General features: G+C 45.4%; 2 protein-coding genes across 2 annotated transcripts in view; both read left to right on the plus strand.

Annotated features, from left to right (window-relative positions):
• LOC122109713 (NADH-cytochrome b5 reductase 1) overlaps positions 1 to 4,086 on the plus strand; it is a 5,452-nt gene extending 1,366 nt beyond the window's left edge. The window contains exons 5-9 of the mRNA XM_042682283.1: positions 129 to 258; positions 1,054 to 1,137; positions 2,325 to 2,410; positions 2,887 to 2,986; positions 3,321 to 4,086. Coding sequence (XP_042538217.1) covers positions 129 to 258; positions 1,054 to 1,137; positions 2,325 to 2,410; positions 2,887 to 2,986; positions 3,321 to 3,493 — 573 coding nt within the window. The 3' untranslated portion in view covers positions 3,494 to 4,086. The remainder of the gene's footprint in view (positions 1 to 128; positions 259 to 1,053; positions 1,138 to 2,324; positions 2,411 to 2,886; positions 2,987 to 3,320) is intronic.
• A 3,238-nt stretch (positions 4,087 to 7,324) lies between these two features.
• Adipor1 (adiponectin receptor 1) lies at positions 7,325 to 25,705 on the plus strand. The gene is made up of 8 exons (XM_042681718.1): positions 7,325 to 7,493; positions 16,210 to 16,456; positions 18,500 to 18,616; positions 19,729 to 19,900; positions 20,331 to 20,517; positions 22,411 to 22,598; positions 24,244 to 24,437; positions 24,851 to 25,705. Exons 2-8 carry the CDS (start codon positions 16,316 to 16,318, stop codon positions 24,977 to 24,979), a joined length of 1,128 nt encoding a protein of 375 aa, XP_042537652.1. The 5' UTR covers positions 7,325 to 7,493; positions 16,210 to 16,315; the 3' UTR covers positions 24,980 to 25,705.
• The last annotated feature ends 1,350 nt before the right edge of the window (positions 25,706 to 27,055 follow it).

The raw sequence follows: 27,055 nt of genomic DNA on the forward strand, positions 1-27,055 counted from the left end.
CTTCAGGGATTTTAGATTTATTTGATAACAAGAGATAATTGTGTCCTTTAGAAAGCATGGGTGTGACCCCTGCTTCAACCTCTTGAGATATCCCAACTAGAGTATTCTCTTCCTTTCTGCTTCATTAGGTGTACCTGAAGGGTGTTCACCCCAAGTTTCCTGAGGGAGGGAAAATGTCTCAGTATTTGAATAGTCTGAAGATTGGGGACATGGTGGAGTTCCGGGGCCCAAGTGGCTTGCTCACTTACACTGGAAAAGGTATTGTCCTGTCTTTCCCTTGATTTTCTTTCCTTTTCTTTTTCTTGTGCTCATTTGGGGGCTTGAATTCAGCACTTTGTGCTGGTACTTGCCTTCCTGCTTGGGTTTTTGTTGTTGTTTTCTCAAAGCTGGTGCCCTACCACGTGAGCCATACCTCCACTATCTTTTCTGTCTTCTAGTTCTCTAGTTCCCATAGTCTTGGCAGTTTTGCCCTGCATGTGCATAAGGGACAAAGCTACCCTTCCTTCTCAATAGCACTGATGCTACAGGAAGTCGTTCCTCAGCCCCATTTGTCCCTAGACACCGTTCCCCTTCCACCTGAATTCACCAACCGTGACAATCAGCTGTGACAATTACTGAAGCAAACTCCATCTCTCTAACTGTCTCTCAAAGATTCACCCCATTGATTCAACTGTGGGGAGTCAGAAGAGACAGCTTTTAGCCCTTCCCATGGGAAGAGCTGGGCACATTAGCAAGCCCCTGGAGCTCTTCTGTGCCACTAGGGAAACTAAATTCACACAGGTCTCATGCCTGCCATTCTAACCAGTGCCAGAAGCCACTGATATTCACTGTGTGGCCCCGGACTACTAGTAGATAGATAGATAGCCTTTGCCCCCATTGTCCCTCCTGTGTATTATTGCCAGGTCTGGCAATTAAACCTCCACCAAGTTCCAGGATCAGATTTCATAAGCAACTGCTAAACTGGTCTCGGGTGTGTTTTCAATTCTGCATTTGTTTACTTAGTTTCCTTTTTTGACTTTGTTCTTCTACCCTTCCCTTCGCATGACTCCTCAGGGAATTTTAACATTCAGCCCAACAAGAAATCTCCACCAGAATCACGAGTGGCAAAGAAACTGGGAATGATTGCTGGAGGGACAGGTATGAATCCCCTAAAGGGCTGTTCTCACCCACCCTTGTTGGTTGTTGCCTTACTGATCTTGGTGACTTGCAGAAGATTTGGTTATCTAGCTAAGCTGTTCATCAGGGCATTTCCAACAGTGCCTAGACCTACCCAGTGGCTGAAATTATAAACAAGTAGAAAAACAAATTGCTGCTAAAATGAGAGCAATAAGTCTAATAATTTTTAGATGAACATAGAGAGAAACAGCCAAGAATGACTAGTAAGAAGCAAGAAAATTAGCACTGGACATTACTATATTAGACACATATCTATAGTTATAAAGTAGGTACGTCTTTCCTTGCTATAAATTATGATGCAAAAAGTTAAATGGTTTCCACAGGGTTATTTAATTGGTAATGGCTAGGACTTGAATCTGACTCTACCTAATTCCAAAATACATGCCCTCAACATCTACAAGAAGCCTTCCAAAACCCTCATCATTGAATCAAAAAGTACATGTGGTCATCTATGACAGTTGAATTCCTACCCTCTAAGGACTATAAGAGGAAGATTTTCGGACTGGACTCTTAGGATTTTCTCAATATGAACTTATGTGAATATTGAGACTATCCAGTCAGGTGATGGTGGCTCATACCTGTCATTCAGCTATTTGGGAGGCTGAGATCTGAAGCTAGTTTAGGTAGGAAAGTCAGTGAGACTCTTATCTCCAATGAACTACCAAAAAGCCAGAAATGGGGCTGTTTCTCAATTGATAGAGTGCTAGCCTTGAGCACAAAAGCTCAGGGACAGTGCCTAGGCCCTGAGTTCAAGCCTTTGAACTGGCAAAAAAGAAAACATTGAAAATGTCCATAAATGTGGGCGCTAGATGATCCATAGGAGTTGATCTGAGGATTAGATTACAGTGCCGAAGGAAAATGGGATGGTGTGGGAATGAATAGAATTAAAATTGAAGTGTCTTGTGGTACATATCTGTAATCCTAACTTCTCTATTGCCAGAGACATGAGTTTAACAAAAGATCCTATCTGAAAAAAAAAAAAACAAAAAAAGAAAAGCAAAAGGACTAGGGATGTTGCTAAGCCTAAGCAAGTGCCAGGCCCCAAGTTCAACACCCTAGGACCAGGAAAGACAGAAAAAACAAAAGGTAAGGAACTAGGATAGAGACAGTACGACTACTGCATCTCAATGTGGGATGTCCTCACACAGGAATCACGCCAATGCTACAGCTGATCCGGGCCATCCTGAAAGTCCCTGAAGATCCGACTCAGTGCTTTCTGCTTTTTGCTAACCAGGTTGGTTTGCGCTTTTCGGTGCTGGGACTTCAAAGTTGCTGTATAACCTTGGACAGCAACTTTGTAGGGCTGAAAGATATGGAACTGATGGACAACAAGACTCAGGGCCTGTACTAGTTTCTTGCCCTCAGCAAGGCATAAGACTCTTTATTATAATAAGGAAGAAAGACTACTGAGCATTGGGACATATTTCTTCTCAGGTCCTCAAGGAAAGATGAAAAGATTTAATGCATCTCAGGCTGAACATAGAAATGTAGCTCTTCTTGGTTAAACTATTCCATCCTTATTCCTTTATAATATGTAAATAATAGATGTTCCTTCCATCCCAGCTCCTGAAAGCATAGCATTTGTTCCAATTCTCTTGAACTTTAGCAGGTCATTAGCATTCTTTCTCTCTCTTGGTTGGAAAGTTGTTAGAGCAGAAAACTTATTCCATGTGGATACTTATAAACCTTTGCTTCCCTATTGTATTTTAGACTGAAAAGGATATAATCCTGCGGGAGGACTTAGAAGAGCTGCAGGCCCAATATCCTAATCGCTTTAAGCTTTGGTTCACTCTGGACCATCCTCCAAAAGGTATCTTCCCCATTCCTGGGCCTCCCAATAGTCCTTCATTATCCAAATCAAGGCCTTGCCCTTCTGAGTTCTGGTTTCATGGAAACCAACCTTCCCTGACTCTGCCACAGCCCCAAAGCTGACTGCATACACCCTGCTCTCCTGGTCGTCCCTTTCCTTTCTGTTCCTGCTTACCAGATGGATGGTAAGGATGAATGAATGTAATTGCTGCTACAACCTGAGCCCATCTCAGGAGCCCCTCAGGGCCCTTCCCAATGAGCAGTCTTCATGGTTCCACATTTCATTGCTAACATGGGTCTGGAGCAATGTTTTTCTCTTCTCTCCTGTACTTCAGATTGGGCCTACAGCAAGGGCTTCGTGACTGCTGACATGCTCCGGGAGCACCTACCTCCTCCAGGAGATGATGTGCTGCTGCTGCTCTGTGGGCCACCCCCAATGGTGCAGCTGGCCTGCCATCCAAACTTGGACAAACTTGGCTACTCTCAAAAGATGCGATTCACCTACTGAGCATCTCCAAGCTTCCCTTTTCCCCAAGTCTGCAATTGTTCCCAGTCACTACTCAAACACTGTACACTGTTGATTCTTGTCTTGAGACCGTCAGCCTTGTGTATCTTAATGTGGAGATGCAATTTGGCTGGTACCAAGGAACAATGTTCCTCTAACCACAGAAGAGGGCCAAGGCCGTCAATTCCTGAGAAGCCCCCTGCCAATCGCTCTGTGACAGGAAGGCCCAGGGAGTAGCTCTTCTCTGAGGTCAGAAATATAACATCACACTGGCTTTGTACCTGTCACGGAAAGAATACATTATACAAAATGTTTTATTTAATATTCAGTGCCTACTTAGGGGCAGATTCTGCTTATGTGAGCACAAGTTAAATGGGCTTAACAGAGGTAGACTTTAATCCTAGTAGAAATTCCAGACTTCAGACTTCAGACTCAGAACTCCAGACTTCAGAGAAAGGAGTCTGAAATATAGATTTGTCTGTCTCAGCCCATGCCTGTGCTAGAAGAAATGGCTGTGTATAATCTAAGACTGCTGCTTGTATAAGGAGACTCTGGCTGCTCAAATAAACGGGGCTGAGGCCTTGATGTGGTCCCCACGGGGCTTGTTGGGTCTGGGGTCCTTGTTTCCAAATGCTTGTGGACTTTGGGAGGGAAGGCCTCCCAACACAGAGTCTCCTAGAGCTTCCAAAGAGCCTTTGAGCAATTGTGCCCTGAGCTGAAATGTGAGCTGCCACCAGACCCGGGTTCATCTCCACAGCTGTTTCAGCCAGTCAGAGCTCAACTCCCTGGAGGCTTTTGTGGTGGGGGAAGGAGGATGCAGGTTGAAGGGGATGACTTTAGAGCAGAAGTTTCTCTCTCAGTGGTCCCGCGATCTCCTGACTTCACCACTTTCCCTTTTTCTCTTGGCCTTTCCATTATCATATTTATCCTTAAAGTACTTGGCAAATAATTCCAGGAGTTGCCTTTTCAGGAGGCAGGGGAGCCTTCCCCTTTAAAAAGTAACCTGACATCACCAGCACAGAGACTTCAATATCTTGTCAGAGTTGACCTTCCCTGGGCCTATCTGACATGAGCGCCAGACTCTTTTGTGGCAGAGTGACCAGCTCACTCCTTCTCCCAGGATAGGACAAAGGTAGCCTCTTCCTGTTCTTCTTTTCTTTTTTCTTTTTGGGGGGATCCAGTCGTGGGGCCTGAACTCTGGGCCTGGGCGCTGTCCCTAAGCTCTTCAGCTCAAGGTTAGTGCTATACCACTTGAGCCACCACTTCTGCTTTTTTCTTTTTGTTTATGTGGTGCTGAGGAATCGAACCCAGGGCCTCATGCATGCAAGGCAAGCACTCTACCACTGAGCCACCTTCCCAGTCCCCTTGTTCTTTTCTAATCTCACAGGGACAAAACTCTGCTTCCAATTCAGAAGGAAGGTCATATTGTCTGTGTGAAGCTATTTCTGTCCCTGGGTCTCCAGAGAAAAGACTTGTGACACCCTCAAAATTCATTCCTCCAGAGAGCAGATTCTCCAGTAAATTCTGCAAGTGGTATTCTATCAATTTTGTGTGAGTTTCTGTGTGTGTGTGTGTGTGTGTGTGTGTGTGTGTGTGTGTGTGTGTGGCTGAAGATTAAGATAGTGCTCTATCACTTAAGCCAGGCCTCATCCTTCCATCAACATTTCTTAGCAGCTAGTAGATATATAGCATGGTGATCTGGAAACCACCTCTCCTTGGCTCTGGAATGAATAAACCTCATCCACTTAACATACATTTATTAAGGACTTGTCACATGCCAAGCACTTATATAGCTAGGCTATAAGGATACAGTCGTGACCAAAGCTGGTGTTAGGACCCCAAAGAACTCAAAGTCCAAGTGATGAATCATCAAGCACAGTGTTTGTTTTTTGTTTTTCTTTTTCTATTTTTTTTTTTTTTTTGTCAGTCAGGGGCTTGAACTCTGGGCCTGGGCGCTATCTCTAGCTCTTCAGCTCAAGGCTAATGCTCCACCACTTGAGCCACAGCATCACTTCTGGTTTTCTGGTGGTTAGAATCTCACAGACTTTCCTGCCTCAAATGGCTTTGAACCTGGATCCTCAGATCTCAGCCTCCCAAGAAGCTAGGATTACAGGAGTGAGCCACCAAGGCCTGGCTAAGCACAGTGTTCTTAACACGACTTTAGTAATATACAGAAGGTATAAATGGGAAGGGGTTGAGAAAGACTCAGAAGAGGAAGAGAAGAAGATGAACATCTGTAAGTTAGCCATGTACCATGTACTATGCAAAGAACTCTAAGTTGTATAATTGAAACTGTATGCTGCTTTTATGAATTGAAATTAAGGATTTGCCAATGGAAATGGAGCTAATTGGTAGCTGGCAGAGTCTGAATCTGAGTGCAGGACTGTTTGACCTAGATCTAAGCATTTTAAACTGCTTAGCTCTTTAGACAATCAAAGAGTCAAAAGATAACAGAAGAATGTGCAAGCAAATGCCTGAAGGAACATAAAAGGAGGTCATATTTAGAAAACCTGAAGTTCACCGAGGCCCACAAGTCAGAGAGAGAAGATGAGTCCTGAGAGTAGGTTAGAGCCAGTTTGCAAAGGACAAGTTGAAGACAGTTGAACTGTGGAAGTTTTGGAGAGTTTTATAGACCAAATAACACATTAATAATGATGGTTGGGTTTTTAGTTCATTTCTTTGGTTTGAGTACTGGGGCTTGAAGTCATCGCCTGAACACTGTCCCTTAGCTTTTCACAAAGCCAGCACTCTGCTATTTGAACCACAACTCCACTTCTCGCTTTTGGTGGTTAATTGGAGATAAGAGTCTCTCAGGCTTGCCTGCCCAGACTGACTTCAAACTATGACCTCAGATCTCAGCCTCCTGAGTAGCTAAGTAAGCTACCTGTACTAGGCTCATAGGTAAAGTTTTTGAAGCACTGACCATTTGCCAGGCATCATACTAAGCCTGGATGAATTATCTCAATCCTGACAAAAGATGGATGCTACTCAATGGAGTACTACTATTTTTTCTCCTTTTTTTTTTGTTTCCAGAAGGGATTCAGCTTCAGGAAATGTGTTTAAGATCATAGACTGGCTATGGAAAGGAAACTGACCCACGGTTTTAATCAGCACCTGCAGAATTAACCCCACTGCCCTAATGCGTCAGGAGTTCCTTTCCTGAATCTAGAATAGCATTAGCTGCACACTATCCTCAGGAGAACCAGAAAAGAGTCCCTGAAGTCATCTGGGTCGTGTGATTCAGCCTGTTGGCTCCCAGGCACTCTGGTCATGTGGGAGCCGGAGCTGAAGCAGGGAGTGTTCAAGCAAGACTGGTTAGGAGCAGTTTCACCACTCCTGAGGATAAACAACAGGAGCTGAAACTAAAGCCTTGCTCAGTGCCTGACACACAGAATTCATACCATAAATAATGTTGAGAAAGAAGGGAGGGAGGCACCAAGAGGTTGTAGAGGGGTTGGTAATACTGGAGGCCTTTGTAATACAGGAGATGTAAATTATCTCCTGGCCTAGACGACGGAAAGTGAGCATTCCGTCCCAGGGTTCGGTCTAAACCTCCGCAATCCCTTCTCCAACACGCGCCGCTGCCTGCGTTTGGGGAGATAGAGTTTGCAATTGGATGGTCCAAGGACCAAGCTGCGCAGCGCGAGGGCTGGCGGGAGAGCGGAGGTGGGGCTACCCTGGAAGGGCGGAGTCGAGGGAGTGGGCGTGTCCAAGCGCGGGGCGGAGTCTGCCTTGTGGGCGTGTCGCTGGGCGGAGTCAGATGCGGGGCTCAGGCAACGCGCCTGTGATTGGGACACCCAGAAATGCCTGGGATTGGAGAGGCGAGGTAGAGCCTCGGGAAGGTGACGCGGCTGCGGAGGTGACGCCGTGTGGTCGCGCGCCCCTTCCGGCGGGGAGAGGGCGCTGAAGATCCGGGGCCGCTCGGCCGCAGGCCGCCTCCAGCGCCGCGGGATGTAGCGCGGGGGACCGCGGCCCCCAGCAGAGCCCGCCCGCCCGCCCCGCGGTGAGTTCCGGGGTGAGGTGGGGTGGGCTGAGGCGGGGGCCGCGGGGAGGGAACTCGGTCTCTGCGCGCGGAGGCCCGGGCAGCTCGGGCCTGGGGTTGAGGAGGCGCACAGCCACGGGGCAGCCGGCCCCGAGCTCCTCAGGGTGCGGGCTCCCGCGCTGGGCTCGCGGGCTGGGCCTTGCGGCGTCCGGGCGGCCGAGTTGTAAACATTTCCGGCCCCTCCCACTGCGCGCCGCCTCCGGGGCGGCCTCCAGCGTGCAACCCGGGTTGCGGTGGGCTGCTCGGCGGGGCGGTTCCTCCGGCTCCCCGCCGCCCAGGTGAGTGCGCGTCCTCAGCCCCGCCGGCTCTGGCCCCGGTCACTCAAGCCGAGCCTGCGCGTGGGGGGTGCGGGTCTGGGTCGTGCAGCGGCCTGGGCGGGGAGCACCGGCCCGGGGGTGGGCTCCGGGGGAGGGGGTCGAGGCTCGGGTGGTCGGCGGGTGAAGCCGGGACGCAGTGCCCCAACCTTCGTGTCGGAGGGGAGGTTGATGGATCTGTGGGCTTCAGCTTAAAAAAAACAAAACAAAATGAGCAAAACGTTGATTCCTTGGAGGGAAAACGAAATCTCATCCCCTCAGAACTCGGGGGTTGGTGTTGGACGTGCAGTAGGTCTTCAAACCTTCCAGGTTTTAAGAAAATAGGTGAGTGTTTTCCCTCTTGATTCTGCCAGGGCGGATTTTAGTTTACACAGGCTCCGATGTCAGCCACGCGACGGGAGGCCGTGGAACTCTTGCCAGATTAACCAGAACATTTCCCTGAAAGTGTCTAGAAGACCGACTTAGAAAAGCGAGCGGCGAATAACTAGGCTGCCTGCTTATGTTTGGTAAATCCAATGAAGACGGTATTGGCACCGAAGTGATGATGGGTGTTCTGTTCGGTGTTTTTCGGCTTTGATCGTGGCCAGGCAGCCTGGGGTGGGGGTGGGGGTGCGGCTGGGGTTCCTGGGGTTCTGTAGTGAATGTACACACTGCCAGGAGTTTAGACAGGGTGGTGCTGAGCAGATTGCAGTGTCAGGGCTCCCAGCTGGCAGCCACTAAGCAGCTTTATTCCTGGAGTAGTTTCTTTATAACTGTACTACTGTGCCTGGTGCTTGGAGAGTTAAGTCTCAAGAACGGATGTTATCTGTGAAAGTAGGTCTTAAAGTAGACCTTCACCAAACTATACATAATTGCAGAGTAGACTCTGAAAACCGTGTTCTCAGTGGTCCAGAAAAGACATAACTCCCTGAGATAAGTTTTTAAAAAAAATGACCACTTTGCCTGCAGAAGAGAATCTCAGAAGAGTATCAGGAGTCACATTAATTCACTAGACTCCCCATTGCTAATGGATAAAAGGCACCACTTTAAGTAGGCTTTTAAGCTGTCTTTGATTCCATCACTCTGTCCTCATTTTACCTTTCCAAGATTTCTTCTGGAAAAACGGATTATTCACTAGCCTGGAAGCTGTATTCTTTCATGTCCTGTTTACACCATGAACCTTCCTGAAATGCCTTCCTCCTGCCTCTGCCTACTTAGATCCTTTCTTGAAGTCCTTTCACAAAATTTTCCTGATTACCTAAATGCACAATTTTTCTTCTGAATTCCTCCAGCAATTTATAGCACTTTAATTCTGTAGTTAAGTTGTTAGAAAACAAATTATTCCCCTCTTCTTAAAATAGAGAACAGCAACTCTTTGAAGCCTGACTCCTCTGTCTTGATTCTGGCCACACCACCACGTTTATTATATTAATAGATGTTCTCAGATTAATGAAGGATAGAACTTGTCCTTCCTAAGCTACTAAGCTTGTTTTCTTTTTCCTTTCCTTTGACTACTGTAGTATAAAGCCCAACTGAAACTTTTGCATACTTATGGCATCATCCTGTCCCATCTATTCTTGATCATTCTGGTGAACGAAAGAATAGTTATGTATTTGTTGGTCATGGAGCTTGAATTCAGGGACTGGGTGCTGCATCTGAGCTTTTTGCTCAAGGCTCTACTACTTTGAGCCACAAGCATCATTTTTGGTTTTCTGATGGTTAATTAGAGATAAGAGTCTCACAGACTTTCCTGCCCAGGCTGGCTTTGAACCTCAATCCTCAGATCTCAGCCTCCTCAGTAGCTAAGATTACAGGCGTGAGCCACTGGTACCTGGCTAACAATCATCTTTATATCTAGATGTCTTAATTATGACTAGAATTTGTTCTGATAGTGATGTTTATCAAAGCTGTTACATGCTATACTTAATGGTTGTTTGTCTCTCTGTCCCCCATGGGATTTTGTTCCACTCACTATACTCAAATTGATTGCATTTTCTGCTCAGAACTGTTGAGCTCATGATTAATATTTGTGGTTTGTAGTTTGATGGATTGAAAAGATTCTTGAAAATTCTAACCAAACCAGTTCCAAGTGATTGGCTCTTAGGCATGCACCTAGTTGGCTTTTGTTTCATTGGAACATCTGTGGTACACGGTGTATAATGAGGACAATATTGAGCAACTATATTCACCACATATCTGTAGTGTGCTTGGGAGGTGGTATTAAAAACAGCTGGCATTGGGGCTGGGAAGGTGGCTCAGTGGTAGAGTGCTTGCCTCGCATGCATGAGACCCTGGGTTCAATTCTTCAGCACCACATTAGCAGAAAAAGCTGGAAGTGGCGCTGTGGCTCAAGTGGTAGAGCGCTAGCCTTGAGCTGAAGAGCTGAGGGACAGCACCCAGGCCAGCTGGCATGAAAATCTCCTCTATGCCTGTATGGTTTTTTTTTTGTTGTTTTCGTGTGTGTGTGTGTGTGTGTGTGTGTGTGTGTGTGTGTGTGTGTGTGTGTGTGTGTGTGTGTGTGTGTGTGTGTGTTTTGGAACTAGGAATGCTCACCAGTCTCTGGTATCCTTTAGCCTGGCACTGGTCGTGTGTGTGTGTGTGTGTGTGTGTGTGTGTGTGTGTGTGTGTGTGTGTGTGTGTGTTTGGAACTAGGAATGCTCACCAGTCTCTGGTATCCTTTAGCCTGGCACTGGTCGTGTGTGTGTGTGTGTGTGTGTGTGTGTGTGTGTGTGTGTGTGTGTGTGTGTGTGTGTTTTGGAACTAGGAATGCTCACCAGTCTCTGGTATCCTTTAGCCTGGCACTGGTCGTGTGTGTGTGTGTGTGTGTGTGTGTGTGTGTGTGTGTGTGTGTGTGTGTGTGTGTGTGTGTTTTGGAACTAGGAATGCTCACCAGTCTCTGGTATCCTTTAGCCTGGCACTGGTGGCCATACCTATAATCCTAGCTACTTAGGAGGCTGAGATTTGAGGATTGAGGTTCAAAGCCAGCCCAGATAGAAAAGTCTGTACTACTCTTAATTTCAATTAACCTGCAAAATGCCAGGAACTGTGACTCAACTAGTAGAGCACTAGCCTTGAGCAAAAAGCTAAGGGACAGTGCCTAAATCCTGAGTTCAATCCTTAGTACTGGCACTAAAAAAAAAAAAACAAAAACATGGGCTGGGAAGGTGGCTCAGTGGTAGAGCGCTTGCCTTGCATGCCTGAGGCCCTGGGTTTGATTCCTCAGCACCACATAAGCAGAAAAAGAAAAAACCAGAAGTGGCACTGTGGCTCAAGTGGTAGAGCGCTAGCCTTGAGCTGAAAAGCTGAGGGACAGCGCCCAGGCCCAGAGTTCAGGCCCCACGACCGGACCCAAAAAAACCAACCAAACAAACAAACAAAATGCCATTTCTGTTGGCATAGCTTAACTGGGGAAGCTCCATGAAGGAAGTTAGATTGTGATTTTGCCCTTTAGTTTCTGAGTCAGTGACACTTGGCATTCAGGTTAAAAGAGCTGAGTCCCAGAGCTGCACTCTGCTGATTGCAAACATAGGCCTTTTTCTTTGACTCATTCTTTCCCAACAGAGCTAGGAAACTACCCTCCCTAACAATTGGAGTAGGTAGGGGGAAAGATGGGTCTTATACCACTAGATGGGTCTTGCTTTAGAACTTTAACACCCAAACCAAACAGACAGTGTCTCTATGGGTCCAGGAACCCCAGGTAAAACTGGTAGAATCTTTGAGCCTTTAACTAAAGAAAAAGAGTGTATCATAGCCTTTTTACTGTGGAAAATAGTTCATAGAATAAATGTCTCCAAAAATCCTAAGAGAAATAACTATCCAGCTTAACTGGCTGATGATTAAGAATCAACCTTTTCTTCAAGTTTGGTTAAAGGATTATCTTATTTGTAACAGCACAAACACCTCCCTTCCTCCACAGCTTTACTCTCTAATATCCTAGGCTTATCCATTTGGAAGGCTCAGTGGCAAAGATTTATTAGCTTGAGTTGAAGAAATCACATCAAAAATGTATTCAAGTGGAACATGCTCAGTTGTAATTGGCTATGCTGGGCGTGGCAAATTTGAGAGGAAAGATGTTTCCTCCAACATGCAGAAGGACATAGAAAGCTGTCAGAAAAATGAAGTATATCTTGGCTCTCTTCTGTCTCCCAAAATAGTTGTGCTGATTTTAGGACTAAAACTGTTGCTCGTCATTCCTAGTAGCTTGTGAGTAGTTTACCTTCTTGAAGTGCCATTTTCAGGCCCATGTTACCTGCTCGTTTTTCTTGCCAGATCTCCAATCCGTGTCTCTTTCCTTCCCTGTTTCTGTGTTGCTACAGTTTAGAAGACCAAACTGGACAATGGATTTTGCTCACTTTGATGCCATGATCTCCATTGACCTCCATTGTATGTACTTGAATGCATGATAACATGTTTTATATGATGAGCTGTAGTGGATGTTGGTTTGTGAATTACCTAGGCTGTTTGGTGACTCTGGGTCTAGAATATGGAGGAGGGTGCAGGATTTAGAGCTAGAAAGGATCCAAAAAGGGGGGGGGGGGCCGGCAGGGAATCTTCAATGATGGCCAAGAGACTTGAGGGGAATAAAGACTTTTTTTTTTTTTTTTTTGGTCGGCCATGAGGCTTGAACTCTGGGCCTGGGCACTGTCCCTCAGCTCTTTAGCTCAAGGCAAGTGCTCTACCACTTGAGCTACAGCGCCACTTCCGGTTTTTCTGGTGGTTATTGGAGATAGGAGTCTCACGGTCTCTCCTGCCTGGGCTGGCTTTGAACCGCGATCCTCAGATCTCAGCCTCCTGAGTAGCTAGGATTACAGGCGTGAGCCACCGGCGCCCGGCGGGAATAAAGACTTTTCAGAAGCTGAAGTCTGCTTTTCATTTTTGGGTCCTGATTTTCCAGCTTTTATCTCCAGGTTTTTTGTTATTCTCATTGATTCTAGTAAAATAATTAACTATACACTTAAAATAACTTAAATGTGGGATCATTCTAGTTGGGTTGTCTTCCTTCCGCTTGTTGTGAGACAGAGAAATTATTATCACCTACTTCGGAACAAGTACATACCACGTTATACCATCTGAGGAAAATTCTTTGAAGACAGTAACTTGTTTCATTTTGTATTTTGTCCTGGGCTTTAGAATTTAGAATGCCTTCAGGTGACAGTACTGGACACCTTTGTTAAATGTCCATAGAATGTGATGGCTTATTGAGAGGGTACAGAACAAAAAAAAGTGCACAAACCTTGGCTAATAATAAGTTCAGTTGAATAGGTTCACTGGATATCTTGAAAGGGGATCTCACCACAATTATGGATGTGCATCATTTTATGATCCATGTATCCCATACCCAGAGATCTTTATTTTCTTAGTTTCTGCCATAGTACCCTGCTGTAAATTACTGGGAGCAGTATTTGTTGTAAGCTTACAGTGTTCCACCTCAGACTTCTCAAGAAGCCCAAAATGATTTGTTTTGGGTTTTTTCCCCTCCAGTGTTTCAAATCCTTCCTTCCTTCCTTCCTTCCTTCCTTCCTTCCTTCCTTCCTTCCTTCCTTCCTTCCTTCCTTCCTTCCTTCCTTCCTTCCTTCCTTCCTTGTCTTATCCTGGGCGCTGTTCCTGAGCTGCTTCTGCTCAAGGCTTACACTCTACCACTTGAGCCACAGCACCACTTCCAGCTTTTTCTGTTTATGTAGTACTGAGGAATCAAACCCAGGGCTTCATGCATGCTAGGCAAGCACTCTATTGCTAAGCCACATTCCCAGCCCTTAAATTATTTCTTTGTACAGATGCTTATTTCGTGATAGTACTACTACTTCCTATTGAGGATGTATGTTTTGAGGTCAGCTATTCAGAAAGATTTCCCAATTATTTTATTTTATTTTTGTCAGTCATGGGGCTTGAACTCTGGGCCTGGACCCTGTCCCTAAGCTCTTCAGCTCAAGGCTAGCACTCTACCACTCGAGCCACAATGCCATTTCTGGTGGTTAATTGGAGATAAGAGTCTCACAGGGCTACTGGGGCTGGTTTTGAACTGTGATCCTCAGATCCTAGCCTCCTGAGTAGCTAGGATTACAGGTGTGAGCCACTGGTGCCTGGCTCCCAGTGTTTTTTCTTCTGTGAGTTGTCTGTCTCCTGAGCTTTACAGGACCTCCCGTTTCCTGTTCTCCTTGAGCTGTTGACTGTGACTGTGTGCTGGCACATGTCTTGTCACAGTCTTGCACACTTAAGGGAAGAGGAACTATCTGTGTGTTGACACCATAAAGGGGTCTGCTATAGTGAGTTAGTGTAATGAGTTAGTGTACATGTCTCTCCGATGAGATTTGCTTTTTGCTTTTAGGAGTTGCTTGTTGATTGAGCATAGCATGATGCCTGACTGTTCTGAAATTTGAGGCTTGTCTAATGGCAGATTAAAGTAGTCAGAGATCTTCAGACAGAATTTGGGAGAGAATTGCTTATTAGGGATGTTAGCTCACATGATTGTGGAGGCTCTCTCATTTAAAATAAGCTGTACAAGCTAGAGACTCAGAAGGGAGTCCGATGTTGTTTGAGGCTAAAGTCTGAGAATCTTGGGGGCCATTCGTACATGTCCTAGAATACATGTCCAAGGGTATTCCACCTCCAAGACAGAAAATTCATCTCATTCCATCTAGGCCTCATCTGCTTAGAGGATGCCCATCCAAATTGAATGAGGATGGATCTTCCTTGCTCAGATCACTAATTTGGTGTTGATTTCTTCCTGAAATACCTTCACAGATGTACCCAGAAATGATGCTTTATCTTCTTTCTGAATATCCATAATACCAGTCAAGTTGACACCTGAAAATTTTTGTTATACCTATGTATATCCAATTATAATTCCAGACAAGGAATTCTGCTTACTCTTCAATAAAAACTAGTAGGAGATTCTAGATGTTTATCTGTGGGTGATTAGTGTCTCCTTTGGAAACAAAGTCATGTTTACTTCCCAACACAAAAATATTGGGCTAGGGGCTGGGAAGGTGGCTTAGTGGTAGAGCACTTGCCTTGCATGCATGAGGCCCTGAGTTCGATTCCTCAGCACCACATAAGCAAAAAGAAAAAAAAGCGGGAAGTGGCGCTGTAGCATAAGTGGTAGAGCACCAACCTTGAGCTGAAGAGCTGAGGGACAGCGCCCAGGCCCAGAGTTCAGGCCCCACGACTGAGGGCCCCCCCCCCCCCAAAAAAAAAAGATGTTGGGCTCCTAAAACTTAGTTAAGTTTCTCTCCCATAGTGCTTTTTTTTTTTTTTTTTTTTTTTTGGTGGGTTGTGTGGCTTGAACTCTGGGCCTGGATGCTTTCCCTCAGCTCTTCAGCTCAATGTTAGCACTCTACCACTTGAGCACAGCACCACTTCCAGTTTTCTGGTAGTTAATCGGAGATAAAAGAGTCTCACGGACTTTCCTGTCTGGGCTGGCTTTGAGCTGCGATCCTCAGATCTCAGCCTCCTGAGTAGGCATGAGCCACTGGTGCCCAGCTCCAGACGTGCTCTTGCATTGCCCAGATGCTAATGTTCTGGCCAGGCCCTATGAATTCGAAGGTGTTTGGTAGGGAGGAGAGATCTAGTAATTTACAACTGAGTAGAAATCTTTGGAAGGTTTTCTTGACTTTTCAATATTACTTGCTGCTCTCTGAGGCCATAAGTAATCTCTGTTTAAATGAAGATTATACCTAACCTCCAACCCAGGAAAACTCAATTCTTCCTGAAACTTTTCAGAGAAAATTGAATTCTGTGCTTCTCTGGTTTCCCCAAAGGATCTGTGTGCCTGTGTTTAGTTTCTGAAAACTTCAGTTGGAGTGGGGCTAAGTTTATGGACAGTGGTGGTTGGGACAAACTTTCAGGACTGGTGATTAGGTCCATGTGTGGCAAAGGGCACATGTGGAGCTTCCGGCTTCTAGTTAAGTTACTGCTTGCATGAAGGAATGTGGAGAGAACTGGTTACCCAGGTTTGAGTATCCATGCCACATTGTACCGTGTTCCTTTATATGTGATGCACAGTTGCTAGCACATTTATAGGCAAAGCCCAGTGGAGCTTCAGTCCCAGGACTGGTGCTTTCTTGGGCAGAGTGAGTTTGGGAAATCAAGGCAGGACTTCTCACTAAATGGACTTCAGACCATTGGAGGGACTTTAGAGTGAGAACCCATTTTTCTGTGGTAATGATTTGGTGCGAAGATTGTAGATCCTAAGGCAAGTAGCAGTGCTATATTTCAACCTTGTCGGTAAGATTAGTGAAGGTCTGGGTAAATGGTGATTATCAAAAGAAGACAAGAAATAGACTTCATTCTTTGGAGCTGGAGACAAGGGTATACACAAACTCAGTGTTGGATTATAGAAATGAAGCTAGAGGAAGAAATTGTCAAAACCTTTCATTTGTTTTTAGTGTCCACCATCACTGGGAGATCTCTGCCCCTTGGGGCTGAGAGGACCCCCCGCCCCCAATCTTCTCCCAAGCTGAAGCTGCAGAGTATTGTTGAAGTACCAGCCAGATGTCTTCCCACAAAGGATCTGTCGCAGCACAGGGCAATGGGGCTCCTGCCAGTAGCAGGGAGACTGATACAGTGGAGCTGGCTGAACTGGGACCTCTGCTGGAAGAGAAGGGCAAGCGGGTAACCGTCACCCCAACCAAAGTAAGTTCACCTCCATCAGCCATTCCCCAAACCAGTTTCTTATTTTTTGTGAGGCTTTTTCTTTTTATGTTGCCAGTATTGAAACTTGAATTCAATCTTAAGACTCTTCCTTAGCTATTTTGCTCAAGGCTGGAGCTCTGCCACTTGAGTCACAGCTCCACTTGTGGCTTTTCAGTGCTTGATTGGAAAGAAGTCTTCAGATTTGTCTGCCTGGGCTGGTTTCAAACCACAATCCTCAGAGCTCAGTCTCTTCAGTTGCTTTGGATTATAAGTGTGAGCCACCAAAGCCTGGCTTCAGTGTCTGCTTTTTAAGACCTCACCTTCTTTCCAGAAAGAAAAACTATAGTTCTCTGGGAATATCCCTATCCAAGTCTGTGTGTGTGTGTGTATGCACGTACGTATGTGCGTGCGTGTGCACACTAGCTAGTACTGGGGCTAGAACTTAGGGCCTGTGTTCTCTAGCTGGCTTTTTCATTCCAGGCTGCTGTTGTATCACTTGAGCCATGCTTCTACTTCCTCTATTCAAGTCTTTTATCATTCTGTATTAGTGGTATCATTTATTCTACTTTTTCCTGCTGTAACCTTTGGGGGAGTTGAGTCCCCAAAGGTTTCTAGCACTTTCTTACCTCCACTGCTTGCACAGACCTGAACTCCCAGCAAGTGATTAGTGAATGGCAATGACTGAATGTATGAAGCAGTCAATTAAGATTAAAGTCGACAAGCTGGAAGTCCCTCTCAAATAAAAGAATTGGAAATAACCAGCCCAGGGTTGACAGGGAGACTCCACCCATCATGTCCTTCATGCGCCTTCATAGTTCCTAATGTATTGCTGCTTCTTTTACTCACAGTCAAGGAGGAAAGAGGAAGGCAGACAAGGGCCCAGTTGTTTCAGGAAGTATCAGGAAGGACCTGCTAGCACTTAGGCCGGAACTTGTCATATAGTTACTGCTGCAGTGAAGATTAGGAAGTGTATTTTCAGTAGGCTTGAGTAAAACTGAAATAGCATGGCCATCCTGAATAAAACCAAGCGCTTTGTCTCTTAGGAGCAAAGAGAGAAAATGCATGTTGGCGAAAGCCAGGATTTCATCATAAAATCTCAGAGGGACAATATTCCTATTACGTAGCTTCAACAGGAGAAAGCGAGCAAGCATAGCCAGAAGAGTTGAGCTGCAGGCTTCCCATCTCCATGGTCCAGAGCCCTGGTACCAGGAGAAAAGTCTGTCTCCCTACCTTGCAGACAAATGCTCTCAGGTGTACTCAGTTGCACCCAGGAGTCGGTCCTGCTGCTTCATTTGAGGCTCAGCACTCCTGGGATCCACTGTGGACATAGAGTTACAGTCATGCTAGCATCCCCAGAGTCAGTAAGCAGAAATGAACAGAATTCTTGTTAAGGAAATCTCTGAGAATCTTTTTCATCATTTTGAAATTTAGTGGCCTAGAAAAGGAAAAACTATTTGGAGCAAGTTGAGAATCACTTAGACCTAGAGAAGAGGTGAGTCTTGAGCCCCAACAAACACCTAGAGCTGGGTCACTAATCCTTTGTCTCTCCAGTGCTAGCCCCTACCAGTCTGCCTCCTGGGTGCCAGTAACAATCACTCCAGCCTTATAATGAGTTGAGAAACCTGACTGCAGGGCTGTAAACTCAGTAAGAAGCATGCTGTGGAGAAAGAGGCACAAGGCCTGAAAGAGGCTGGGAAAAGCATTTTGGATTGAGGGTGCTCTGGATCTCTCTGATTGGGATAGTATACTTTAAGAGGTGTCTCTGCAGGTTGTTTTGGTTTTTGTTTTGTTTTTGTTGGTCGTGGTGACTGAACTCTGGGCCTAGGCGCTGTCCCTAAGCTCTTCAGCTCAAGGTAAGAGCTCTACCACAGTACCACATTTGCTGAGTGGTTTACTGGAAATAAGAGTCTCACGGACTTTGCTGCCCAGGCTGACTTTGAACTGCCATCCTTAGATCTTAGCCACCTGAGTAGCTAGGATTACAGGCGTGAGCCACTGGCACCTTGCTTGCAGGTTGTTTTTGTTTGTTTTTTGTTTCTTCAGGCTGAAGAAGAACAAACATGCCCAGTGCCCCAGGAAGAAGAGGAAGAGGTGCGGGTGCTGACACTTCCCCTGCAGGCCCACCATGCCATGGAGAAGATGGAGGAGTTTGTGTATAAGGTAAGCTTAAGCCTCTGTCTTCAAAGGGGAAAGACAGTAGGCATATGTGGGATATTCCTAGCTGGCAAGCGGGCAAGCCAGCCTGGCGTTGAGCAGTCCCTGTGAGTGGTTTGATGGTTCATTGGTTAAGGTAAAGTAAATCAGAGGTGAGAACTGGCTAAATTTTTGCTGCATACCATGTTGGACATTTTCAAGATATACTCTAAAACAGGGGTTCTTCACTTTTTTTGTGCATCTCTATAGCAATCATCAAAATATTTGAGGTATCTGTTGTTGGTGATTTTTTTTTTTTTTTTTTGTCAGTCATGGGGCTTGAACTTTGGGCCTGGGGACTGTCCCTTAGCGCTTCAGCTCAAGGCAAGCACTCTACCACTTTAAGCCACAGTGCCACTTTCTAGCTACTCAGGAAGCTGAGATCTGTAAATCCTGCCTGGTTCAAAGTCCACATGGGCAGAAAAGTCCCTGTGAGACTCTTATCTCCAATTAACCACTCAAGAAAAGCAAAACAAAAACAAAAAACCCCAAGTAGAGTTGTGGTTCAAAGTGGTAGAGTGCCTTGAGCAAAAGAGCTCAGGGGTAGCACCCAGGCCCCAAGTTCAAGCCTCACGAATGACCAAAAAAAAAAAGCCCTATTGCAGGACTTGAACTTGAGGTGCCTGAGTGTTGTCCTTGAGCCTCTTTGTGCTTAAGGCTAGTGCTCTACCACTTGTCACAGTGCCACTTCCAAGTTTTTGAGTGGTTAATTGAAGTTGAGAGTCTCACAGGGACTTTAATGCCTGGGCTGGCTTGGAACCTGGTTTGGCACCATGATCCTCAGGTCTCAGCCTCCTGAGTAGCTAGGATTATAGGCGTGAGCCACTATACCTGGCAATTTATTTGTTTTTATTCATTACATTTCCAAAGGAACTTATTCCATAAAGTATTATGAATCAGTGTTCTACTAGCCCAATGTATGGTGGTATCTCCTGAACCAGGCTGTCACTCACTGACCCAAGGCCATCGCACCCTGACCAACATCCTTCGGGACTGGTTCTCCCTCAGTGCTTGGCCTCGTGTTCTGGGGAAGTCCAGTGTTCTCTGTGGCCCTGCCTCAACACACGTGTGTATTCTAGGTCTGGGAGGGACGTTGGCGGGTCATCCCATATGATGTGCTTCCTGACTGGCTGAAGGATAATGACTACCTGCTCCATGGCCATAGACCACCTATGCCCTCCTTTCGGGCATGCTTCAAGAGCATCTTCCGCATCCACACAGAAACCGGCAACATTTGGACACATTTACTTGGTGAGTGATTCAGATAAAGAAAAAAAACTCAATTTTTGCCTCTTTAATCACCTTGGGATTATATAGCCTTGGTCTAAGTTGTTCTGTGATTGATAGCTGTGGTAGATAGTTGACTCAGTCAACTAGTTTCTTCTCTCTGTATGCCTTCTACTCTCAACCTTGAAGGTCAGTAATAAAGTTAACCACAGTTTCTAATCCTTGGTAGAACTACTGTAGATGGGAGGTAGCTCCTGCTTCATAATTGCCCATTGTAAATACACAATGGCAACATTTCAGGATGCCCTTTTTGTCTGACTAGTGCTATTTTCTTCGAGTTTGGACTGTAGTTCCCATAGCTAAGCCCTGCAGTTCAGTGGCTGAAAGCCATCGACTATCAACATGCATGTTCCCTTTTTCCTCACAGGATTTTTTTTCTTTTTCCATCCTGCAGGTTTTGTGCTGTTTCTCTTTTTGGGAATCTTGACCATGCTCAGACCAAATATGTACTTCATGGCCCCTCTGCAGGAGAAGGTGGTGTTCGGGATGTTCTTTTTGGGTGCAGTGCTCTGCCTCAGCTTCTCCTGGCTCTTCCACACCGTCTATTGTCATTCAGAGAAAGTCTCTCGGACTTTTTCCAAGTGAGTTTGAAAGAACAGCTTTAGGAAAGAATATGTTCAGTTTTCATGTGTCGTAACCCCAGTGCTGACTGGATGCTGAGAACCCCTGTAACTGTGTAGAGTCTTGGGTATGTTCTTGGGGAGGCTTTTAGTTCTGTGCCAGAGAGACGTGATGAGGCTTTACTTGTAAATTCTTTGTGAGAAAAACTTAAAGCAGCTTCTTCAATGCATGGAAACTAGTGGTAGATAGATCTAGCTGAACAGCACTGTCTTTTGCCAAGCTTGGAGTGTCAGTAAGTTGCTTTTTTGAGGTCTTGTCCCCAGTATTAACCTATCTTGCTGTTGGCCCAAGCCAGAGTCGGGCGTGGCATGCAGTCTGTGCTTCGTTCTCCCCGTGCTCTTATCCACCAGTCAAGCTTATCTTTGTGGCCCAAGCACTGCTAGAAGCCCCAGGTGCCCTGCTGATGGTTCCTTGTCCCCAGGGCCAAGTCAGGGCTCTGTTTACTTGTGTGCTTGTTTTTGTTATTACTGTTGACTTTGGTGGTAATAGTTGCTAGTAAGAATTATGATCAGAAGAGCCAGTGCTAGGCATGGTGGCAAATGTCAGTAGTTCCAGCTACTTAGGAGGCAAGAGGATCACTTAATCCCATATATTCTTCTGCTTTTTTTTTTTTTTTGCCAGTCCTGGGATTTGAACTCAGGGCCTGGGCACTGTCCCTGAGCTTCTTTTGCTCAAAGCTAGTGTCCTACCACCTGAGCCACAGTGCCACTACTGGTTTTTTCTGTTTATGTGGTACTGAGGAATTGAACCCAGGGTTTCATGCACACTAGACAAGCACTCTACCAGTGAGCCACATTCCCAGCCAACATGAACAATCTATGTTTTGTTTAGAACTCTTTATATAACTTTAGGGGCTGGGCACTGGTAGCTCACTCTTTAATCTACTCTGAGGCTGACTTCTGAGAATAAAGGTTCTAAGCCCGGTGAGCAAGAAAGTTGAGACTCTTATTTCTAATTAAGCCAGAAGTGGCTCAAGTGTTATAGTACTAGTCTAATCACAAGAATTCAGGGACAGCACCCAGGACCTTGAATTCAAGCACACACACACAAAAAAGATGGGAGGACTAGTTGGGCACTGGTGGTTCATACCTGTAATTCTAGCTACTCAGAAGGTTGAGATGTGAAGGATTGTGGTTTAAGCAGCCCAGGCAGGAAAAATCCTTGAGACTCTTTCTCTCCAGTTACTAAAGCTGAAATTTGATCTGTGGCACAAGTGGTAGAGTGCCAGCCTTGAACAAAAAAGATAAAGGGGGCTGGGGAGGTGGCTCAGTGGTAGAGCGCTTGCCTTGCATGCATGAGGCCCTGGGTTCAATTCCTCAGCACCACATAACCAGAAAAAAAAAAGCCAGAAGTGGTGCTATGGCTCAAGTTGGGGAGTGCTTGCCTTGAGCTGAAGAGCTGAGGGACAGCGCCCAGGCCCAGAGTTCAGGCCCATGACCAGACCCAAAAAAAAAAAAAAAAGATAAGGGATATCCATGCCCAGGCCCTAAGTTCAAGCCCCAATACCTCCCTCCCCCCAAAAAAAACATTGGGGGACTATCCAGAGTACTTTCTGAGTGTGATGCTGAGAGCCAGCTGGATTGGGACATTTGTAAATTCCAGTGACCACCAAGGGGGTACAGCTGACCACAGCCAAAAAAGGGGTGGAATTCTGTGGAAGTCCATGGATTCTAGAGATTCTTAGGAAATTCGTAAAGTGGAATTGCTTGACTTTTGGAGTTTTATTTTAATATAGGATGTAGGATAGCTTTATGGGAAGTGACAAGAAACCTTCCCAGGTAGAACTAATTGAATACGCCATAGTAATTGTCACATCTCCCTCTGATTTGTTTCATTTCTGTGGCTCTTTTTAGATTGGACTATTCAGGGATTGCTCTACTGATTATGGGGAGCTTTGTCCCCTGGCTCTATTACTCCTTCTACTGCTCCCCACAGCCTCGGCTCATCTACCTCTCCATTGTCTGTGTCCTCGGCATTTCTGCCATCATTGTGGCACAGTGGGACCGGTTTGCCACTCCTAAGCACCGGCAGACAAGAGCAGGTGAGTAGGAAGACATGGTGTAAACTTCCCAGGTACCAGACTCTGTCTTGGCCTCTAAGGATTGCAAAATCCACCCAAATCTCATTTATGTTTAAGTCTTAAAAGTGACATTAATTTTCACAACTCAGTCCTCCCCCAGGCTTCGTGCTGTTTCAGTAGAGTGGTAATGGTACAGATCATACCAAGCTAGCCTCAAGCATAGATAAGACTGCTCTTGTACTTGGTTTAAGACAGTTTGAAAATACAGCAAGCACAGTTCACTGACCTGGATCATAAACACTCAGACCAAAGGATTCAAGTTAGGATGCTCAGGAGCATTTTACTAGGGGAAAGGAATGCCTCGTGTGGTGAATAAAATATGCCTTGAGCACTTGAGCCTAAACACGGGTAACAACTGATGTAGTAACCGTAAGCAGGAAAATCTTGTGTTGACTCCTTTGGACTTTTTTTTCCCTTTGGTCGGTTGTGGGGCTTGAACTCTTTTTGTTTTTTGTTTTTTTTGGGGGGTCCGGTCATGGGGCCTGAACTCTGGGCCTGGGCGCTGTCCCTCAGCTCTTCAGCTCAAGGCTAGCGCTCTACCACTTGAGTCATAGCGCCACTTCCGGCTTTTTTCTTTTTGCTTATGTGGTGCTGAGGAATCGAACCCAGGGCCTCAGGCATACAAGGCAAGTGCTCTACCACTGAGCCAACTTCCCAGCCTGGGGCTTGAACTCTGGACCTGGGCACTATCCCTGCTCTTCAGTTCAAGGCAAGCACTCTACCACTTGAGCCACAGTGCCACTTCTGGTTTTCTGGTGGTGAATTGGAGATACGAGTCTCATAGACTTTCCTGCTTGGGCTGGCTTTGAACTGTGATCCTCAGATCTCAGCCTCCCAAGTAGCCAGGATTATAGGAGTGAGCTACCAGCACCCTGCTCCTGTGGACTCTTATTTTAAGCTTTTACTATGTGTAGCAACACCACCGATTACCACTGGTTTTCATCCTCTTTAGTCTTTCACCATCTGCTGTTTTAATCTTCAACTGAAAGAACTCAATATTTGTCAAGCACCAGCCTTCCATATGGCACAGTGCTTTAACAAGGTTATATGCAAAGATGAAGAGGGTTGTCTCTGAGCCACTCCCCCTCCCCCACCACCCCCTACCACTGCCACGGTTCTGTACAGTGGAATGGTGTGGAGACAAGTACTCATTCTTCTCTCACTTTTGCCTTGTGTGTACCAGTAGCATCTGGCCACTGCCCATCTGGATGTATGTATACATACCTGGTTTCTTGTCTTTTTTACAACCTTAATTAAAAACTGATCTACCCTTCTCTGATTTGGAAGCCAACTGATACCTAAAATCTAGGATCTGTACTCAAGGCTCCCTATCAGATAATGAAGATTATGAGATGATGAGTTTGGGTGTAGCTTAGTGGTAGAGCACTTGCCTAACATGTACAAGGCTTTGGTTTCAGTAAAAAGAGAGAAAGGTTTGTTCTGTGTGCTCCTTAACAGATAGTCTTCTTCCCATTCTGGGCCATAACTGCTAACTTTCACCCTTCCTGAGACTGATATATCATAACCACTTGGACTACAGTGTCAGGCTGCTGTGCCTTCCATGTAGCAGCTGTTTCCTTGACAGGCTCTTGTCTCCTCTGTTCAGGAGTGTTCCTGGGACTTGGCTTGAGTGGTGTGGTGCCCACCATGCACTTTACCATTGCAGAGGGCTTTGTCAAGGCCACCACAGTGGGTCAGATGGGCTGGTTCTTCCTCATGGCTGTGATGTACATCACGGGAGCTGGCCTTTATGCTGCTCGGATTCCTGAGCGATTCTTTCCTGGGAAATTTGACATATGGGTAAGAAATGACTCTTCTAGCAGGGCCTGTGGTGGTGAGTGACTGGCCCCAAATTAAAGGTCTGGGGGAAAAGGTACTAAGAAACTCGCTCATGTAGTGTTAAAGTGGACACACAAATGTCCATTGGGGAAAAACAGCCAATGTTAACATTTTGGTGTGTCTCTGATAAAGACTTTTAAATGTTTCTACAACAGATACTACTTAACTGGCAAAAATCTGAGGGTAAAAGTGTGGCTCTAGTGGTAGATCTGCAGCCTTGAGCAAAAATATTAAGCAAGATTGGGAGGCTCTGAGTTCAATCCCAGTACAGGTACTTAAAAAAACAAAGGAAAAAGTAGAAGAGGCTTTGTCCTGCTCATATCTGATTCCTCCTTGCCCATGAGCTAAAAGTGGTTCTGTTCTTACTCTTACAGTTCCAATCTCATCAGATTTTCCACGTCCTGGTGGTGGCAGCAGCTTTTGTCCACTTCTACGGGGTCTCCAACCTTCAAGAATTCCGTTATGGCCTAGAAGGTGGCTGTACTGATGATTCCCTTCTCTGAGCCTTCCCACCTGAGCAGTGGAGGAGGAACTTCCCAAGTGCTTTTAAAAATAACTTCTTTACTGAAGTGAGAGGAAGTCTGAGTTGTCTGTTTTTAGAAGAAACCTCGTAGAGAATCGAGTACCAGTCAAGCTTCAGCTCACTTTCACAGCCACTGGGCAATAAACTTTGCATTTCATTCCCCACTGAGGAGGGTGGGATGGTCACCCTCCTCCAGGCAACTACTGGTCCCTCACAGAGACAGAACTTTGATGCTCATGTTGAGATTTTTACCCCTTCCTCTAACCATTTTGGGAAAGAAAAAAATTATGGACTGGGACTCTTCAGAAATTCTGGGCATTTTTCTGGAAGAAAATGTCCCTCCCTTACCCCCATCCTTACTTTGTAACCTTGGCTTATACCAGGCCATCCATTTTTGTAGCACACTTTTCAAAACAATTCTAACTTGGTCCCACCTTTCTAGGGCCTAGAGCTGCTTGCAGCAGGAAGAATGAAGCCACCAACTTTTACGTAGCCAGGCTAATCAAGAAATGTGTCCAGGCTTCAGATAACTTGAGTCTTAGTTTTGTTTTGTTTTTCTTGGCAGAGTAATGTAAACTTAAAATGGGGAAAGATATTTAATATTTAATACTAAGCTTTAAAAGGAACCTGCTATCATTACTATGTATCTTGATGCAAAGACTATGGTGATAATAAAAGAAAGTACAGAGACACTTGCATTCAAAGATTTCAAATGTGTGGCTTGAACTCTTTGCATACAACCACAAAGGATCAAGGCCTATAATAATTCTAGATTTTGCTAAGGCAAAAATTTGCATGCTTAGCCCAAGAGTTTGGTATGTGGGGTCAGGGAAGGACCCAAATTAAATTGCTAGTATTTCTCTCCTCAATGTGACATTTTCTATACTTACTGCACAGACATCTGATTTGAGAAATTACTATACTAGCATAGTGTTCAGTAACTGGAAGATTCTCATAGCTATGGGGATATGTCCTAGAGTTTAGCTTTACTAAAACCACCAAGGATTGTCTCATCCAGGAGTTATCCCAGGCCTTTCAGCACCTTTGTGGTTATGCTGAGTCTGACAGGGAATTCTGTTGACTGGGTAGGGTAAGCTGGCCATCATTACTTAACAGCTCAAGTAGGACAGTTAAAGAGGAGATTTGGGTTATAAAGTTGGGTTCATTTCAAGGGTCAAAAGGGAGAATAATCACATAGACAGGATATGTTTCTTATCTTCAGTTGGTAATCAAAGAAATGGAAATTAAAACCAGCATGGTAAATCATTTCACTCCAGCCAGGTTGGCACAAGTTAAAGTCTAAGATTGAGTATGACTGCTGGTAGGGGCAGACCAGATGCTGTTGGTGGAAGTGTACCATGGGAAACCACTGGGTGGACACGCAAATATATGGACTCAGTGTTAGGTTTTGTGAAGTGGGCTGTGGGTACAGTTCAGTTACAAAACAAATGCTTGGCATATGTGAGACCCTGGATTCTATTTTAGACCCTGGAAAAATATCATAAAATAACCCTACAATCTGATAACTAACTTAGGCTACCTCATTTAAAAGGAAATGGTACTGGTTCTGGACCAACCTTAATTAAGGTTGCTGTCATAACTCATTAATTCATCATGACTCATACTGAAAAATGCTACTCTGGAGAATCTTAGCTTGGACCAAAAGGTTCACTGCAGTTATTTATAGTAGCAAAGCATTGAGAACAAAATGTCTGCTGAATGGAAAAATAAATTTTGGTTTACTCATATAATGAAAAACCAGTGAAAATGAATCACAAAGACAGCAGCAACATGGCTGAGTCTCAGAATTAACTGGCAGACGTGGGAGAGGGGGCAACTTGCAGCATATATCTAGTTTGACTGCCCTTCTGTAATGTTCAGATATTTACCAAATTGATGACAGCTTAAGATTGCCGACATATGGTAAGAACTCTGAAAAGAGAATGTTTATTCTCAATTATGGTTGTCATTGAAGGGGTAAGAACATTATTTTAAAGCAAAACTGACATTCTTTTTTTTTGTGAAAATATTGTACAGAGGGGTTACGATTACATGG

Source organism: Dipodomys spectabilis, unplaced genomic scaffold (assembly GCF_019054845.1).
Source record: "Dipodomys spectabilis isolate Male_0828 unplaced genomic scaffold, ASM1905484v1 ptg000069l, whole genome shotgun sequence".
NCBI classification, from domain to species: Eukaryota; Metazoa; Chordata; class Mammalia; order Rodentia; family Heteromyidae; genus Dipodomys; species Dipodomys spectabilis.

Coding starts and splice junctions, on each gene's coding strand:
- Adipor1 (XM_042681718.1), top strand. CDS start 16,316: ATGTCTTCCCACAAAGGATCTGTCGCAGCACAGGGCAATGGGGCTCCT. Junction 20,518..22,410: donor GTCTCTCGGACTTTTTCCAA/GTGAGTTTGAAA, acceptor GGCTCTTTTTAG/ATTGGACTATTCAGGGATTG. Junction 22,599..24,243: donor GCACCGGCAGACAAGAGCAG/GTGAGTAGGAAG, acceptor TCCTCTGTTCAG/GAGTGTTCCTGGGACTTGGC.